At 40.9% G+C, this 18,015-nt stretch overlaps 1 protein-coding gene across 2 annotated transcripts in view; it reads left to right on the forward strand.

Moving 5' to 3' along the window:
• LOC140728016 (IQ calmodulin-binding motif-containing protein 1-like) overlaps nucleotides 1-14,121 on the forward strand; it is a 67,501-nt gene extending 53,380 nt beyond the window's left edge. For both annotated transcript variants that reach the window (XM_073046108.1, XM_073046109.1), the window contains 4 exons: nucleotides 4,752-4,900; nucleotides 6,971-7,102; nucleotides 8,318-8,474; nucleotides 12,753-14,121. In XM_073046108.1, coding sequence (XP_072902209.1) covers nucleotides 4,752-4,900; nucleotides 6,971-7,102; nucleotides 8,318-8,474; nucleotides 12,753-12,955 — 641 coding nt within the window. In that variant the 3' untranslated portion in view covers nucleotides 12,956-14,121. The remainder of the gene's footprint in view (nucleotides 1-4,751; nucleotides 4,901-6,970; nucleotides 7,103-8,317; nucleotides 8,475-12,752) is intronic.
• Nucleotides 14,122-18,015: the final 3,894 nt, after the last annotated feature.

The following is an 18,015-nucleotide window of genomic DNA, read 5'->3' on the forward strand; positions in this document are numbered from 1 at the left end:
GTTACTTCAGAGAAAACTTAAGTTCAGTCACATTTCCCTCCCTAAGTGTACAGTTTTGGTCTCCAGGGTTAAGGAAGGACATCCTGGCTATAGAGGAAGTGCAGCGTAGATTCACGAGGTTAATTCCTGGGATGTCCGGACTGTCTTATGCAGAGAGGTTAGAGAGACTGGGCTTGTACACGCTGGAATTAAGGAGATTGAGAGAGGATCTGATTGCAACATATAAGATTATTAAGGGATTGGACAAGATAGAGGCAGGAAATATGTTCCAGATGCTGGAAGAGTCCAGTACCAGAGGGCATGGTTTGAGAATAAAGGGGTAGGTCATTTAGGACAGAGTTAAGGAAAAACTTCTTCTCCCAGAGAGTTGTGGGGGTCTGGAATGCACTGCCTCGGAAGGTAGTGGAGGCCAATTCTCTGGATGCTTTCAAGAAGGAGCTAGATAGGTATCTTATGGATAGGGGAATCAAGGGATATGGGGACAAGGCAGGAACCGGGTATTGATAGTAGATGATCAGCCATGATCTCAGAATGGCGGTGCAGGCTCGAAGGGCCGAATGGTCTACTTCTGCACCTATTGTCTATTGTCTAAGTGTGGAATCACTGGTAAAAGGATTTTAGTGAACAGGATGAGTTTTTAACCACAATTTAGCAGTTTCACAGTTACTGTTTCTAATAATTGTTTCTTATTGAGAAATCCGAATTTATGTAATTAGTTTGAATTTAAAATACTAGGTGTTAGGATTTAAAATCCTATCCAATCTCTGGAACATGCTCTTGTTTCTGAGTAACTATCAGAATTTTATATACAGGATTGTGGTGCTACTCCAGTCCATGCAAAACAGATATTTACAATGCATGTGGTATGGCTTAATTAAAAAAAACAATTCCCATATTTACATGCAACAAGTGACTATGATAGTCCATAACACTCAAAGGCCATTGGCGGGCCAAGGTGTAGCATTATTCAGCTGCACAAATACTCTTGGGCAGAAGCTGTTTTTCAGTTAAGCTGTCTTGGCTAAGAATCTTCTTGGCAGGAGATTGAACTGGGATGGGAAGGGTCTTAATTGATGTTCCAAGCCTGTCATAGGCATCGAGAGTTGTAGACTGTCTCCAAGTGGAGGAGTTGAGTTCCAGTGATGTGCCGAGCCGTCCAAATCACCCATTGGATTGCTTTGTGATCTGATCGCTACAGCTAGAGTATCATGCTATCATTGCATATGTCAGTATGCTTTCTATCGCACATCGATAACAGTTGGCCAACAATTTCTGAGGCAGATTAGCTTTATTTAAGTCCCTTAGGTAGTATAGTCACTGTTCCATCGTCCCTTCTTTCGAAGTTGTATTCATGGACAAAGAGAGCTCCTTGGTGATGTTCATCCCCAAAAACTTGAAACTAGAGACCCTTTCCACTACTTCACCATTTATGAATAGTGGGACTTGTTTGGGACCTCCTGCCTTCTGGAAGTCAATTATCATTTCTCTTGTCTTCTTTATGTTGAGTGATAGGTAGCAGATGTGCAGACATTAAGGGAGAGAGTAGAGAAGTGGGCTCAGTCCGCTCCTGTTCAGGGTAGGGGGTGGAATTGATGTGCCAAGACCTAGATTGTGGAGCTTGATATTCACCTTGTTCAATAGTGTTAGTTTGGTATTAAAGGCCAAGCTGTAATCAATATAAAGCATCCTTAATGTAGGTGCCTTTGTGCTCCAGGTGTCCCAAGACAGTATGAAAGGCGATAGAAATGGCGTCTTCAGTTGATCTATTCGACTTGTAGGCAAACTGGTGCTGGTCTATGGTGACAGGGATTACATCCTTGATGTGGGACGTGACTAATCTTTCCAAGCACTTAGCAAGTATGGGAGTGAGTGCCACTGGTCTGTAGTCATGTTCCTGCAAGTGTCTTGGGGATGGTGTGACGCTTGCTGCTTTGAAGCATGCCGGAACTATAGACTGGGACAGCAAATGGTTGTAAATACCCATCAGAATTTCAGCCAGCTGGTTGGCACAATTGCTGAGGACTGGTCTGCCCAGGTTTATTTCCCACCACTGTCTGTATGGAGTTTGTATGTTTTCCCCATGGCTGCATCTGTTTTCTCTGGGTGCTCCGGTGTCCTCCCACATTCCAAAGACATTAGTCACATGGACTCATTGGGCCAGAAGAGCCTGTACCATGCTATATCTAAATGTAAAACCAGTATTTCTAGCTTCAAAAACAACAAATTCAACAGTAAGGACAAATTTGCCGGAGTTATTTGAGCTATAACATAACCCTGTTGCAAGTTTAATTTGTGAGGAGAAACTGGTTAGGCTAGTGTTTTTCATGAAGCAGAGGAGGAGCTGATGGAGGCATACAAAGTATATTGAGGGGGTAGATAACACTCCCCCCACCCCCATAGCACTGCTATCTAAATCTGCAAGGCACAAGCTTAGGGTAAGAGGTTAAAGAGTGATGTGAAGAAGGACTTTTTCACCCTCAGGGTGGTCAGAATCTGGAATGTAGCTCATGTGTTACCAATCCCCCCCGATAAGGGAAGTACCTTGCTTTTATTTTGTGACTTTACTATTACAAAACCTGTTGATTGAGAAGTCCATGGAGTGCTTTGAATTTTTATACCTGCAGAAGAGAGAGTGAGTTTTGCTGAGAGAATGGCTTTTCAGCTCTACAGCTCCTTGACATATTTTATACTCCATACCAACCTTCTATAATCTGGACTCAACTGTGGAGTGTAACCATACTAAAGAGAGAGTACTGGAAAAGGACCATCCACAGAATCGTTGAGTCGGTGATGGAAGCAGAGACTCTCACAATATTTAACTATTTAGAGAAACACTTGAACCTTACACCAAGGTATAGAAGGCTGCAGACCAAGACCTGATAAAGGGATTAGTATTGATGGATGTGTGACGTTTAGGGCAAAAGTTGTGGGCTAAGGACCATTTTTGGTATTGTACTACTTTATGAAAGCTGCATCATGTCCACTGTATCATTCATTCAGTGTGTTTGAAAGTGCTTCATCCAAAAGTGCTTATCCATGGTATGGAGCATAAAATCTGTCAAGGAGTGTAAAGCTGAAAAACCATTCTCTGTGCAAAACTCACACTCTCTTCTGCAGCTATAAAAATTCAAAACCCCTCATCTTAGAAAAGATGTGTTGGCATTGGAGAGGGTCCAGAGGAGGTTCACAAGGATGATTCAAGGAATGAAAGGATTATCATACGAAGAACATTTGATGGCTCTGGGTCTGTACTCACTGGAATTCAGAAGGATGAGGGGGGATCTCATTGAAAGCTTTTGAATGTTGAAAGGCCTAGACAGAGCAGATGTGAAAAGGATGTTTCCCATGCTGGGAGAGTCTAGGACAAGAGGGCACAGCCTCAGGATAGAGGGGCACCCTGAGATGCAGAGAAATTTCTTTAGCCAAAGGGTGGTGAATTTGTGGAATTTGTTGCAACGTGCAGTTGTGGAGGCCAGGTTGTTGGGTGTATTTAAGACAGAGATTGATAGGTCTTGATTGGACATGGCATGAAAGGTTACGGGGAGAAGGCCAGGAACTGGGGTTGAGGGGGAGATTAAAAAAAGGATCAACCGTGATTAAATGGTGGAGCAGACTCAATGGGCCAGATGGCCTAATTCTCCTCCTATGTCTTATGGGCTAAAACTGCAGAGACATTGGGATAGTTGCACTCTACATTCTGTGGTCACTTTATTAGGTATGTTCTGTCCCTATAAAGTGGCCACTGAGTGTATATTCATAGTCTTCTGCTACAGTAGCCCATACAGGATTCAATGTGTTGTGCATTCAGAGATACTCTTCCACACACTACTGTTGTAACACGTGGTAATTTGAGTTAACTTCCTGTCGGCTTGAACCAGTCTTGCCAATCTCCTCTGTTCTCATTAACAAGGTATTTTCACCCAGAGAACTGCCGTGCACCAGATGTTTTTTTTTGGTTTCTCACACCATTCCCTAGAGATTGTTGTGTATGAAAATCCGGAGATCTGCAGTTTCTAAGGTACTCAAACCTCTCCCATCTGGCACCAACAATCAGTCCATTGTCAAAGGCACTTAAATCACATTTCTTCTACATTTTGATATTTGGTCTGAACAACAACTGAATTCCTTGAACATGGCTGCATGCTTTTATGCATTGAGATGCTGCCACATGATTGGCTGATTAGATATTTGGATTAACAAACAGATGTATAGGTGTATCTAATATAAAGTGGTCACTGAGTGTATGTTGCAATGAGACGTCATATGTTCCTGCTAATGTTATCCTCCAGTATTTGAATCTACACTTTGCTTTGATCCTGGCATACTTTGGAGTTCTTCTGAATTCTTAAGAATTCAATGATGAGAGACATTGATCGTGTGGATAGTCAGAAGCTTTTTTCTCAGATCTGAAATGGCTAATATGACAAGGCACAGTTTGAAGGTGCTTGGAAGTAGGTACAGAGGAGATGTCAGGGGTAAGTATTTTACACAGAGAGTGGTGAGTGCGCAGAATGGGCTGCCAGTGACGGTGGTGGAGATGAATACAATAGGGTATTTTAAGAGATTCCTGGATAAGTACATGGAGCTTAGAAAAATAGAGGGTTATGGGTAACCCTAGGTAATTTCTAAAATAAGTACATGTTGGGCACAGCATTGTGGGCCGAAGGGCCTGTATTGTGCTGTAGGTTTTTATGTTCTGTGTTCTCTTTCCAATTCTAATTAAAAGAAAACCCATCCTCTTCTCTCTGCAGGTGAAATTGCCAAATACCTGCATCAGGAGAAGGAGCAGGCAGCGTTGTTGATTCAGAAGGACTGGCGTGGATACAGGCAGAGAAGCTGCTTCAGACAACAGAAGCAGGTCCTTAAAGAATTCAAGGCAGCTGTTATCATCCAGAGAGCAGTGAGTGTCTTTTAATAGGTTCAAGAACCTTTTGGTTAACTGTGTATAGTCATAATTGTTTTATTTCTAGGATCAGCAGTATTTTGTACTGGAGAGACAAAAGCAAAATGCTGGACGAACTCAACAAGTCAGACAGCATCTATGGAAAGGAATAAACAGTCTGCGTTTCAGACTGAGACCCTTCTCCAGGACCGAAAAGGAAGAGAGTGTACAAACTAGAAGATAATAGGTGAAGTGGGGGGGGGGGGGGGTATGAAGTGAGAAGTTGAGAGAGGATAGGTGGAAAAAGTAAAGGGCTGAAGAAGAAACAACCTGATAGGAGGAGAGAATGGACCATGGGGAAAAGGAAGGAGGAGTGACCCTGGGGGTTGGGGGGTGATAGGCAAGTAAGAAGTAGTGAAGAGGTAAGAGAAGAGCCAAAGTATTTTGCAGTGAGGATATTGAGCAGAGATTGTAGGGAACCCTTACTTATATTGCTGCACATCTGCTTGCTCTAGGCAATACTTCAAGAACAAAGTTCATTTTATATTAAAAATAAGCATCATTTTATAATTATATTTGCCAAGATTTAACATTTATTACCCATCATTGTTTGTCCCTAAAGAGGTGATGGCTGCAGTTCTAGTGCATGATGCTCCAAATTTTGGCCAAGAAGATCCACCCCTGATTAAGTCAGGATGGTGGGTGACTTGGAGGGTAGCTTGATGAGTATGGGTGGGAGACATTGTGGGCTTAGGAGCTCATTTTGACTTTCATTGCCTTCTGATTTGCAGTCATGTGTACCTTTTGTGACCAAAATAAGTGTTTTAACTCAGAGTTTTATGAACTGATAGATGGTACACAACAGAAAGCCATTCTGGCAGTTTTACTTGTAATGCCACAAAGTGACTAATCTGTAGTGTTCTATGACTATGGTTGGTCATGCAGAGTGTGGTACTGAATTTTCGAAGAGGCTATGACATTATATTGTGAGTATTTTGGAAAGCCTAATTGGTGATCATAAAGGAATTTTTAAAAATTCTTTGAATAAAGAAGAAAGGAGGTAGGAAAAAGACTTGCATCGTCTGTCTTTCACAGCTCCAGTAAGTGCTGAGTTTTTTTTTGAAATATTTAAATACAAGATGTTATAAAGTAGGAAATCCAACAGCTGATTTACTCAAGATTTACACAACAGCTTAATTAACAGAGCAAACTTACACAAACAAGAACCTGACAATCACTATATAGTCTGATTTGTTTATAAGTTAAAACAGAATACTCAGCAGATCAGGCAGCATCTTTACTTTACTTTATTGTCACCAAACAATTGATACTAGAGCGTACAATCATCACAACGATATTTGATTCTGCACTTTGTGCTCCCTGAAGTACAAATCGAAGTAAATATAATAAAAATTTAAATTATAAATCATAATTTAAAAATAGAAAAAGGAAAGTAAGGTAGTGCAAGTCAGGTCCGGATATTTGGAAGGTACGGCCCAGATCCGGGTCAGGATCCATTCAGCAGTCTTATCACAGTTGGAAAGAAGCTGTTCCAATCTGTAAGGAAAGGAACAGAGTTATAATTTATCGATGACCTTTTGCGTTTTAATTATATTGGTTGAGGGATAACTGTTGGTTAAAATACAAAAGAGGTACCTCTGCTTTTTGTCAAATTAGTGGCAAAGGGTTTTTTTTACCTCTATCTCAAAAATCACTTCCAAAATGCAGTGCTATCCTAAATTATTCTGCGCAAGGCTTTACAAGTTCCAATTCATCTGGGTCAGAGATGTGAGTTTTACTAACCAAGATACAGCTTAAACTGGAAATCTGAGGTTAAGGCAATCGACGCACATGTCCAGTGATTTATTCAGATTCATGTTAGTTTGTTGTCATATACACTAGGGTGAAATGAAATTCCTTGCCTGCATGAAACTCTCAGTAAACAGAATGCATAATAAGTACAACAACAAATATACACTGCATACTATGGCACTTTTTGAACGGATATGGAGATAGAATGGTCAATAATCCATCAGTGTAAACAATGAGTCTCAGAAAAGTAACATGAAATATTTCTCATTGTTTCAGGTGCTGAAGTTCCTTGAAAAACGTAGAAATCTGAGAAGAGATATCCTTGCCTGGCAGGGACCAAAGGGCCTGACAGAGACACGGAGACAAGAACTGCGTTCCAAAGTTGAAGAGCATGTCAAACATCATTCGGTGAGTTTTGGTTTGACTCCTAAAACTTATTTGTAAAATCTGAATGAAATTCATTGATCTCTTTAAAAAGGAGCATACCTGTAAATCCTGTCAACCCAACCAGCCCACCTTAATCAGGAATTTATTTCTAGGTATTTTGTTATGTCTGTATACCACACTCACTTATCTTATCAAGTATAAAGTCTCTGGAGCAAAATATACAGCATTAATAGTGCCTACAGTATCCCCATAAAAACAAATTAATCTAATTGATCCAAGGTTTACAGTATTTCAAGTATGGCAGCCTACCTGGGTATAGTTAACCATATGTTTAGGAACCAGAGTGGTGCAGCCAAGAAATGGCCTATGAAAGCAAAGCCTAAAATCTGAGAGATCAAAACAATTTGCCACCATTGTAAAATACATCTAGAAAATACTGACTAGTATAAGGCATACTGATTTTCATTCATATACTTTTATTGTGGGTTACTATAATTCTTATTGAGTGATCACCACTCCAAATTTTAGGAGCCTATTCAAGATTCAATATTGTTTATTGTCATGCTTCAATAGATGAGTGTAAAGGAGAACAAAATGATTGTTACTCCAGATCTGATGCAGCAATAAGCATAAAAAACACACAATATATAAATATAAAAGCAATCCTATAAAACACAATATACAGTAAATGTTTAAGTGTGGCCATATATACATACATTAGCTTATATACAGTATGTAGGCTGATTGTATAGTATGTACAGTACATAACATGATGCTAAGCACAGGAATATCTGTACATAAGGTGACTAATAAGAAATGACAAGAAAATCTTCCCCTCCGCCATCAGGTTTCTGACTGATCCATGACACAACTTTGTTATTCTATTTTATTGCACTATCAATTTATTTTCTAATCTATAGTCAGTTTTTCATCTTTGCACTGTACTGCCGCCCCAAAACAACAATTTTCACAGTATATAGTACCGCTTCATGTTTTGTGTTAATTTAATAATTGATATGCATTGACTGACAATCAAATCATTACTGAATATTGGAGCATTTTCAGTTGAGTTCTGTAGCAAACAATCATTCTTGTCTCTCAATGTAAAGCCACATTACTGTTTGATCCTACTTAATTACTGTGGGTTATCAATAGGACACCTTCACTATGTGTTCTGGTTAATAAGTTAGTGCACCTGTAGTTGATCACAGCATTTTAATCCATGTCTACTTGTAGGTTCCTCATGTGTCAGAGGAAAGAACGAAGGAACGACATGCCCAGGCCCAAGAGATGCTAGGTCAGTACCTCATGAGAAGAAATCTGGAGAGAAAATCAGAGCTGCGCCAGGAGGCACTACTGGCCCAGATTAACACAGACATTGAACTCCTGATGAGTAAGTAAGAACACAGAAATATAGAGCCAATATGTGTCTGTTTAGTTCCCAGTTCATCTATTCCATATAAATGCTGTTCCCTGTATTCTTAACACGTCTTAACAAAAATGATTGATTGGTTGTCCATTGTATCCAACGCTGATGGTTAAATTTGTTCATGTCTTTGATGATGTGACCTGCATGAAGAAACCTGTGCGAGAGAGCTTTTAAAGTAGAAAGGTCATTGCAGTGACTCAGTTCCAGTCTTTTGACCTGAGAGGTCTGTGTCCAGTGGTAGGACTATTTGTCACAACTGGGGTCTTCCTCAGTTGCAGTGGATGACCATGGCTTCTGTGCCTCATCATGTCCTTTGCTTTCCACAAAGCATTGCAGATCTGCCTTCCTGGCCATTGGATCTCACTATTCATCTCATCCACCCAGTCTGCCAGAACTGACTTTATATGCTAGGTCAGACATGTCCCTATCTCACGGGGTATAAGGCCCGCTGGCTACCCTCAACTGATTTAGTCTACCTGTACAAAAATACACCAATCTTTAAAAAAAAACAGTTGATTATTGGAGATAATGGTCAAATATGAATTGAGAGTTTGTTCATAGACTGGAGAATAGTAAATACAGTCCCTTGTAAAAGTATTCAGCCTCAATCCTTTGTTCACATAAATGAGTATTACCCAAAGGATTTTGATCAATTTAACTGAGAATTTTTATTTGTGAATTACGTGCTCTTCTTTCACAATGGAGCCCAAAGAAATAGGGGAAATAATTAAGCATGAAAAACTAAAAATTCAAAACCTGAAATGTCAGCTGTTCAAAGTATTCATCCCCCTTTCCTCAGTACTTAGTTGAACTATCTTTTGCAGCTATTACACCCAGCAGTCTTTTTGGATAAGTCTGTATTAGCTTTACACAACTTGATTTGCCCATTCCTCCTTGCAAAATTGCTCAAGCTATGCCAGGTTAGTTGGGGAGTGACTGAACAGCAATGTTGAGGTCTTGCTAGAAATGTTAGATTGGTTTAAGGTCAGGATTCTGACTAAGCCACACAAGGGCATCAATTTTCTTCTTTTGAAGGCACTCCATGGTTGCACTGGCAGTTTGCTTTAGGTCATTGTCCTGCTAAAAGATAAACTTCTTCCCCAGTTTAATCTTCTGGCAGAGGCTAGCAGATTTTAATCCAGGATCTCTCTGTATTTAGCAGCATTCATCTTCCCATCAATCCTGACCAGATTGCCAGTCCCTGCAGCTGAAAAGCATTCCCATAGAATGATGTTACCTTCACCATACTTTACAGTAGGGATGGTGTTATCCGGTGATGAGCTGCATTAGATTTACACCACATGTACAGTGGTGCTAGACGGTTAGTGATCCCTGTAGAATTTTCTCTATTTCTGCATAAATATGACCTAAAATGCGACAAAGGTCTTCACGTAAGTCCTAAATCTAGACAAAGAGAACCCAATTAAATAAATAACACTAAAAACATTATACAGTCGGCCCTCCTTATCCGCGGTTTCCGCATGCGCGGATTCAACCAACTGCGGAGCGGGAAAACCCAGAAGTTCTCTCTCCAGCACTTTTTGTTTGAGTATGTACAGACTTTTTTTCTTGCCTTTATTCCCTAAACAATACAGTATAACAATTATTTACATAGCATTTACATTGTATTAGGGATCATAGGTAATCTAGAGATGATTTAAAGTTCAGGCAGTCTTTAAGTTGGATTTGTACGTAAGTCGGAACAGGTACATCTGGTGTTATTTAGCGTCAGTTAGTCAAATGTTTATCCTAGTATATAGTATATATTTTACCTTTCTATGCATATAAAACACTTAAGAAACATGTATTTCAATAATTAAACCACTGTGTTGCTTAGTAATAACTGTAGCTTTCATTAGGTCAGGGCCTTTCACATGCTCCATTATTCTCACTTTATCCTTTCAGATTGTTCCGATCATTGACCAACTGTAGCCCGACGTTTTTCCAATGACCGATGGCGTTTCACTTCTTTCTGATCGCTTTATTATTTCCGCTTTATTTTCAATTGTGATCGTTTTCTGTCAACAGAACAGAAACACTGTGGATTCAGCAGCAGCCACAGGCGGCAGATCCTGAGCTCCCCTGGGCCCTAAAGTCCACCCATACTGAGACAGGTTAAATAAGGGACTTGAGCATCCGTGTTTTTTGGTATCCGCGGTGGGGGGGGGGGGGGGGTCCCGAAACCAATCCCCCGTGGATAAGGAGAGCCAACTGTACTTGTTCATTTATTTATTGAGAAAAATGATCCAATATTACATGTATTTGTTGGAAAGAGTATGTAAACCTCTGGAGTAATGCCTTCTACAAAAGCTGTATGGAGCCAGTTATTGCAATCAATGAGATAAGATTGGAGGTGTGGGTTGTAGAGATGGCCTGCCCTATAAAAAGATACACCAAGTCAGGTTTCTGACAGAGCCTGCTCTTCTCAAGAAAGATCTGATTATGCGCACTATGCCTTGATCAAAACAACCTTCAGAGGACCTTTGAAGAATAATTGTAGAGATGCATGAAGCTGGAAAGCATTGCTAAGACCTGAGTGTTCATCAATCTACAGTAAGAGAAGCTGCCTACAAATGGAGGGAACTCAGTATTGTTGTTACTCTCCCTAGAAGTGGACATCCTACAAAGATCACACCAAGAGCACAATGTGCAATGCTGAAGAAAGTGAAAAAGAACCTGAGGGTAACAGCAAAAGGCCTGCAGAAATCTCTAAAACTTGCTAAACTTTCTGTTCATGTGTCCACTATAAGAAAAACACTGAACAACAGTGGTGTTCAAGGAGGAAACCACTGCTCTCCAAAAAATAATAATGTTGCAAAAGACTACCTGGATGTTCTACAACATTTCTGGGACAATGTTCTGTGAACAAATAAGACTAAAGTTGAACTTTTTGGCAGAAATGCACACTGCAATGTTTCGAGGAAACAGCACTGCACACCAACACCAAAACTTCGTCCCAACTGTGAAGCATGGTGGAAGGAGCATCATGGTTTGTGCTGCTTTGCTCCCTCAGGGCATGGACAGCTTGCAATCGTTGAAGGAATAATGAATTCAAAATTGTATCAAGACATTTTACAGGAGAATATCAGGGTAGCAGTCCATCACCTGAGGCTTAATAGACGTTGGATAATGCAACAAGACAATGATCCAGAAGACAAGAGTAAATCAACAACAGGATGGTTTAAAAAATAGAAAATTTGTGTTTTGGAATGGCCAAGTCAAAGTACTGATCTTAATTCTAAAGAATTGTTGTGGAAGGACCTGAAGCAAGCTGTTCATGCAAGGAAGCCCACCAATATCCCAGAGATGAAGCTGTTTTGTAAGGAGGAATAGCCTAAAATTCCTCCAAGCCAATGTGCAGGACTGATCAACAGTTGCTGGAAATATTTGGCTGAAGTTATTGCTGTACAGAGGGGGTCACACCAATTACTGAAAACAAAGGTTCACATACTTTTTCCAACAAATACATTGGATCATTTTTCTCAAAAAGTAAGTGAACAAGTATAATGTTTTTTGGGTTATTTATTTAGTTGGGTTCTCTATCTAGCTTTAGGACTTGCATGAAGATTTGATCACATTTAGGCCATATTTTTATGCAGAAATAGAGAAAGTTCTGTAGGTTCACAAACTTTCTAGCACCTCTGTACCACTTGGAGGTCTAAAAGTTCTATCTCATCGGAACACAAGACCTTCTTCCACATATTTACTTATCTTTGAAATGATGCTCTGCAAACTCTTCACAGGCAAGGGTATGTTCCTTTTTTTCTAGCCAGGGCTTCTTCCTTACCACTCTTCCTTTGTGCAAGACCTTAGAGATTGTGGAGCCATGAACTTCATCTCCAATGCCTTCAAGATGATGGCATACAACATATATTTTGATTATAAAATTAGTTTGACTTTGATCAGGGTTATGCAGATTGGTTCAAGAACCAAGTAGTTGAAGCTGTTCTTGAAACTGGAGGTGTTACCATCAGTCCAGTGGTAACTGCGAGAAATGGCATGGCCTGGGTGCTGAGGGTCTTTGATGATGGATGTTGTCTGCTTGAGGCAGTGCCTCCTGTAGATGCTATCAATGGTGGGGAGGGATGTGACTGTGATATCTTGGGCTGTGTCCTGAGGTTGGAGTCATTTACAGTTCAAATGATTGATTTTGTGGATCTTCGTATTGTGGATACGAAGATCTTTTGTGGATCTTTTGTGTTCACTTGCTTAACCTGGATTTCGTTTGCCTTTTGCATCCAGATGCTCCCAGTTTAAAGGAGGCCACAGAGAAGGACACAGAGCTTTTTAACTGCAGATCTGCTCCTGTTGCGGCAAGAGCCAAACAGTCACACAATGCAATGCTGCAGTTCACACGAGGGCCCTGGTGGAAGAAACTGGGCGACGAGCTCCAGGACCCTGCAGTGATCTATACCGACGATGCAAATTTTGATCTTGTACTGTGATCATAAAGACATGAGCAGAGAACATCTCACACCAGCCTAATCTGTGAAGAAATAGGATGTGCAAGGCCTAAAATGTTGTCCCATGTAGTTGGCAGGCACTGCCGTTCTTCTTCATGTATGGAAGTTGTAAAGTGAATGGGGCGTGGTCAAAGAGCCCAAGAGAGATGGGGTTCAGTGCAGCCATGGTTGCTTAAGTTAAGTGGGATCGGACAGCTGAGATTCATGGGAAAGGTTGATCGAATGTGAATCTGGAAAGGGTTAGGGAACCTGTGAAATATTTCTTCATGTGTGGATTGGGGAAGAGCCATGGAAAGCAAAGTATTTATATAGAGCAATACACAAAATTGCTGGAGGAACTCAGCAAGTCAGACAGCAACTAAGGAGGGAAATAAACAGTTGACATTTTGGGCTGAGACCCTTACCAAGGCTGTTGACTGTTTATTCCCTTTCATAGATACAGCCTAACCTGCTGAATTCCACCAGCATTTTATGTGTGTTATTCAAAATTTCCAGCAACTGCAGAATCTTTTGTGTTTATATAGTGTGTGTTATTCAAGGGTAGAGGCTGTTATGAAGCAGGAAAGGTGACCAACAAACTCCCTCAAGCAGCAACTGTCCCTTTTTTGGCGTTAATTAGGAGGCAAAAGTTATCTAGGAGTGCTTCCTTTCTGCTCCTCCCTCTGTGACAGTAGATGTTATATAAATATACAACTTAATGACAGCTGGGGACTCAGTACACTTCTCAGCCACAAGTGGGCACCTCTATCAACATCTGATATACCACAAAGCAATAGACAAGTTATTCTTTTGGCAGAAGGATATGTGTTAATCCCTGTCATTGGGCACCAATTTAACCAATGACTAAGTTGATTCAGCCATGGCTGGGGATTTAATAGAGGTTCTCACAATGAGAGAGATGCAGACATCATAATACAGGCAATATTCTATATTAATATAGATTCAAGCAAGCAAACAGCACAGTTTGCACTGACAAGGTTTCAAAAATGATACACATCTGGAATGGGAAATTGAGTCGTAGCCTTGATTTAAGACTCATTGTGGATTTCTGTGACAAGGGAAATATGTCTGGGTGAACTTTTACCAGTTGAGTGACTTTCTATGTCCATATGATTTTATACCTCAATTAAAATAAAAATACTTATTTTATTCTATTTCTCTTATCTGTAGTGATATCATTAATCTAGTAATCTGAAGAACTCTTTACTGGTAGGGAGCTTTGATTAAAGACTGTATTGGATAGGGCTCACAGGAGTATTCAATGCACAACATTTAATGGTATATTTTGACTGTGCAACTGTTTTGGCTGTTTTCAGGAAACTAATTATTGTGGTGAATCCCTCCCAGGAATTCACTGCTTCAAGATATTCTAGCCAGCAAGTCTGCTGGAAGGAGATGGGAGAATTACACTATACATTTCCTCCTCCCTTCATTATGGAATACATTGATCTCTGCATGGTATTCATGTACAGAACAGTAGTGTAGCGATTAGCATAATGTTTTACAGTGCCAGAGACTTGGGTTCAAATCCCACCACCATCTGTAAGGAGTTTGTATGTTCTCCCCATAACTGAATTTCCTCTGGGTGCTCTGGTTTCCTCCCACATTCCAAAGATGCATGGGTTAGTAAAGGTTAATAAATTGTAGATGTACTATGTTGGCACCAAGAGCATGGTGACATATTCAGGCTGGGCCACAGTGTGTTGGTCATTGACAGAAATAACACGTTTCATTGTATTTTTCAATGCTTCAATGAACATGCGACAAATAAAGCTAGTCTTTATCTCCATCTCCTTTAAATTTGGTGTAGTCCAAATTACATCTGGTGTGTAGCCTATCAACAAGTAATCTGTTGGTCCTCCATTTAACCTGTCACTGGGATGTCCAATGGGAAGCCTTGAAAAGACTACCCATAATTAATTTGCCAGAGTTAGTCACCCAAGCAACAGCAAAAGCTGGGAAGGGGAATTTGAGAACTTCATTGATGATTGACCCAGAAACTGGAAGCTGAGAAACAGCTATGTGAGCTGACAATGGTGGAATCTTATGTTACAATGAGTTTGGCAAGGCAGGCTGACACCACCATCAAGAGAGAAGACATTGTTAAATTTCAAGTTTGTGCACAAAGTTAACCCCACAAAACTATTGAGGCCAGAAGTCCAAGACCAAAGAAACATGAAGGAAATAAGAAAGTTCTGGTCCCCTCGTGTGGATGTGGAAGCTTTAGAGTAGATTTACCAGGAAGCTGTCTAGATTAGTGTGGCATGTGGCCAAGTGGTTAAGGCGTTGGACTGGCAATCTGAAGGTCTTGAGTTTGAGCCCCAGGAGGCAGCGGTTGTGTCCTTGAGCAGGGCACTTAACCACACATTAAGTGCACCTCTCTCCCACCAGTCCAGTCCACCCAGCTGAAAATGGGTACTGGCAAAATGCTGGGGGTTAACCTCGCAATAGACTGACGTCCTATCCAGGTTGGGGGAGGGGGGGAAGTCTCGTACTCTCAGTTGCTTCACGCCACAGAAACCAGCATAAGCACCGGCACGATGAGCCGATAAGGCTCGGGGCAGACTTTAACTGTCTAGATTAGAGAGCGTGTTTTAAGAGAATAGATTGAGTAAGTTAGGACAAGTTTATTTTGGAGCAAAGAAGGATGAGAGGTGACTTGATAGAGCTGTACAAGATGATAAGAGGCGTGAATAGAGAGGGCAGCCAGAGACTTTTGCCCAGGGTGGAAATGGCTAATACAAGGGAGCACAATTTAGGGGGAATGTCAGAGGTAGGTTTTTTCTCCCCACACAGAATATGGTGAGTGTGTGGAACACCCTTCCAGGGGTGGTGGTAGAGTCAGATACAGAAGGCATATTAAGAGACTTAGATAGGCACATGGATGAAATAAAAGTGGAGGGCCTTGTGGATGGGAAGGGTTAGATTGATGTTGAAGAAAGTTAAAAGGTCGTCACCATATTTTGGGCTGAAGGGCCTGTTCTGTGCTCTATACATGCTCCCTGTTCACTGCCTCTGTGCCCATCAGTAGAGCACAGAGCTGGCTGAGGGTATGAACCTGGACTTAGATGCAGAGGACTAGAACCAGGCCAAGCATAGTCCCTGACATCTCATTCCTGGCCTCAGACATAGTTGGGTTGTCTCTGTGGCATGGCTTCAAGAGGGTTTCAAGGCCCGTTAGGTAGCCCACAAACCCCAGCGTTAGTACAGCGCCAAAGTCTGGCATTGAAGGAGATCGGGGATGCAGGCAGGTAGGGCTTAGTGGGATGTGAGAACAATATGTGTGGCCCATCCCATAGTCTCCTTGTGCACCATGTACACAGATGCTTTCAAAACAAAATTAAAGAAGGGAGGGGGTATGCAACCTTGGAGTATTGATTAATTAAGCCAATTGGTCTGTGTATTACAATGTTGCATTCTAGTGGAGTGTCTAATTTGTGCTAGTGTAATGGTTAAGTTAGTCCAGTAACCAGAAATATGGATTACTGATTCAGAAAAGAATCCTTCCTATCAAGGCAACTGAGAAATTTAATTTCAAATAATTAAATTTTAGAATAAAAAGTTGTATCCTCATGATTGCATGGCCATACTTTAATCTAACTCCATCTCAAAGTTCAAAGTAAGTTTATTATCAAAGTACAATATGTCACCATATACTACCCTTAGATTCGTTTTCTAATGGGCATTCGCAGTAAGTACAAAAAACACAATAGAATCAATGAAAATCTGCACACAAGATGGACAAACAACCAATTTACAAACTACAAATACAAAAAAAAGCAATGAATATTGAGAACATGAGATGAAGAATCCTTGAAAGTGAATGTATAGGTTGTGGGAATTGTTCCATTTTGGGGTGAGTGAAGTTATCCCCTCTGGTTCTAGAAACTGATGGTTGAGGGGTAATAACTGTTCCTGAACCTGGCAGTGTGGGTCCTGAGGCTCCATACCTCCTTCCTGATGGCAGCAGCAAGAAAAGAGCATGACCTGGATTGTGGGGTTCTTGATGATGGATGCTGCTTCATGCAACAGCACTCCTCCTCACATCTCAAATCATGATGAGTTGGAATACAGGAAGAGTATAGAGACCTTAGTGACATGATGCTATAACAACGACCTTTCCTTCAAAGTCAGAAAATCAAAAGAGCTAGCCATTGACATACTAGCATTGAAGAGCTAGCCAAGGAGCATGATGCCCATGTTTCTGTTTACAGCAACGGTGCTGAGGTTCAGACCTCAAGGTTTCCTGGGCCTGCCCTGGTCCAACCACAATAATACTACAGCCATGAATGCTCACCAACTTTCTCAGGAGGCTAAAGAAGTTTGCAATGTCCCTGTCAACCCTTGCCAATTATTATTGATGGCCCATAGAAAGCATCCTTTCTGGATGCATAATTGTTTGGTATGGCAACTGCTCTGCGTATGACCACTAGGAAATGCAGAGTTGTGGACACAGCTTGGAACATCACTAGAACCAGCCTCACCTCAGATGGATTCTGTCTATACTTCTCACTGCCTCTGTAAAGTAGCCAATCTAATCATTGACCTCACCTACCCTGGACATTCTCTCTTCTCTCCTCTTGCATTTGGGCAGAAGACTTAAAAGCCTGAAAGCATTCTTCTACCAGTCTTCTACCACTCTGTTATGAGACTACTAAATAGATCTCCAATGCAGCAAGTCAGACCCCTGACTTTACAATCATTATGATCTTGCAACTTATTGTCTACATGCACTGCATTTTCGATGAAGCTGTTGCACTTTATTCTGCATTGTTATCGTTATACCTTGTTCTGCCTCAATGCACCATACAAAGATCTGTATGAACACTATGCAAGACAAGCTTTTTACTGTATCCTGGCACATGTGATGATAATAAACAAATTTCAATTCCAAAGCTAAACTTCAAGACATTCAACTTTAGAGTAACTAAGAACCAACAACAAAGTTGGTCTCGCCTGCACAATTCCCAAGCATCAAAGTGCACCTGTGAATGGCTGCAATGAATCACAGGAAGCCAGCTCCATCACAAGTGCAACTCTCC

The sequence above is a fragment of the Hemitrygon akajei genome, chromosome 5 (genome assembly GCF_048418815.1).
Source record: "Hemitrygon akajei chromosome 5, sHemAka1.3, whole genome shotgun sequence".
Lineage (NCBI taxonomy): Eukaryota > Metazoa > Chordata > Chondrichthyes > Myliobatiformes > Dasyatidae > Hemitrygon > Hemitrygon akajei.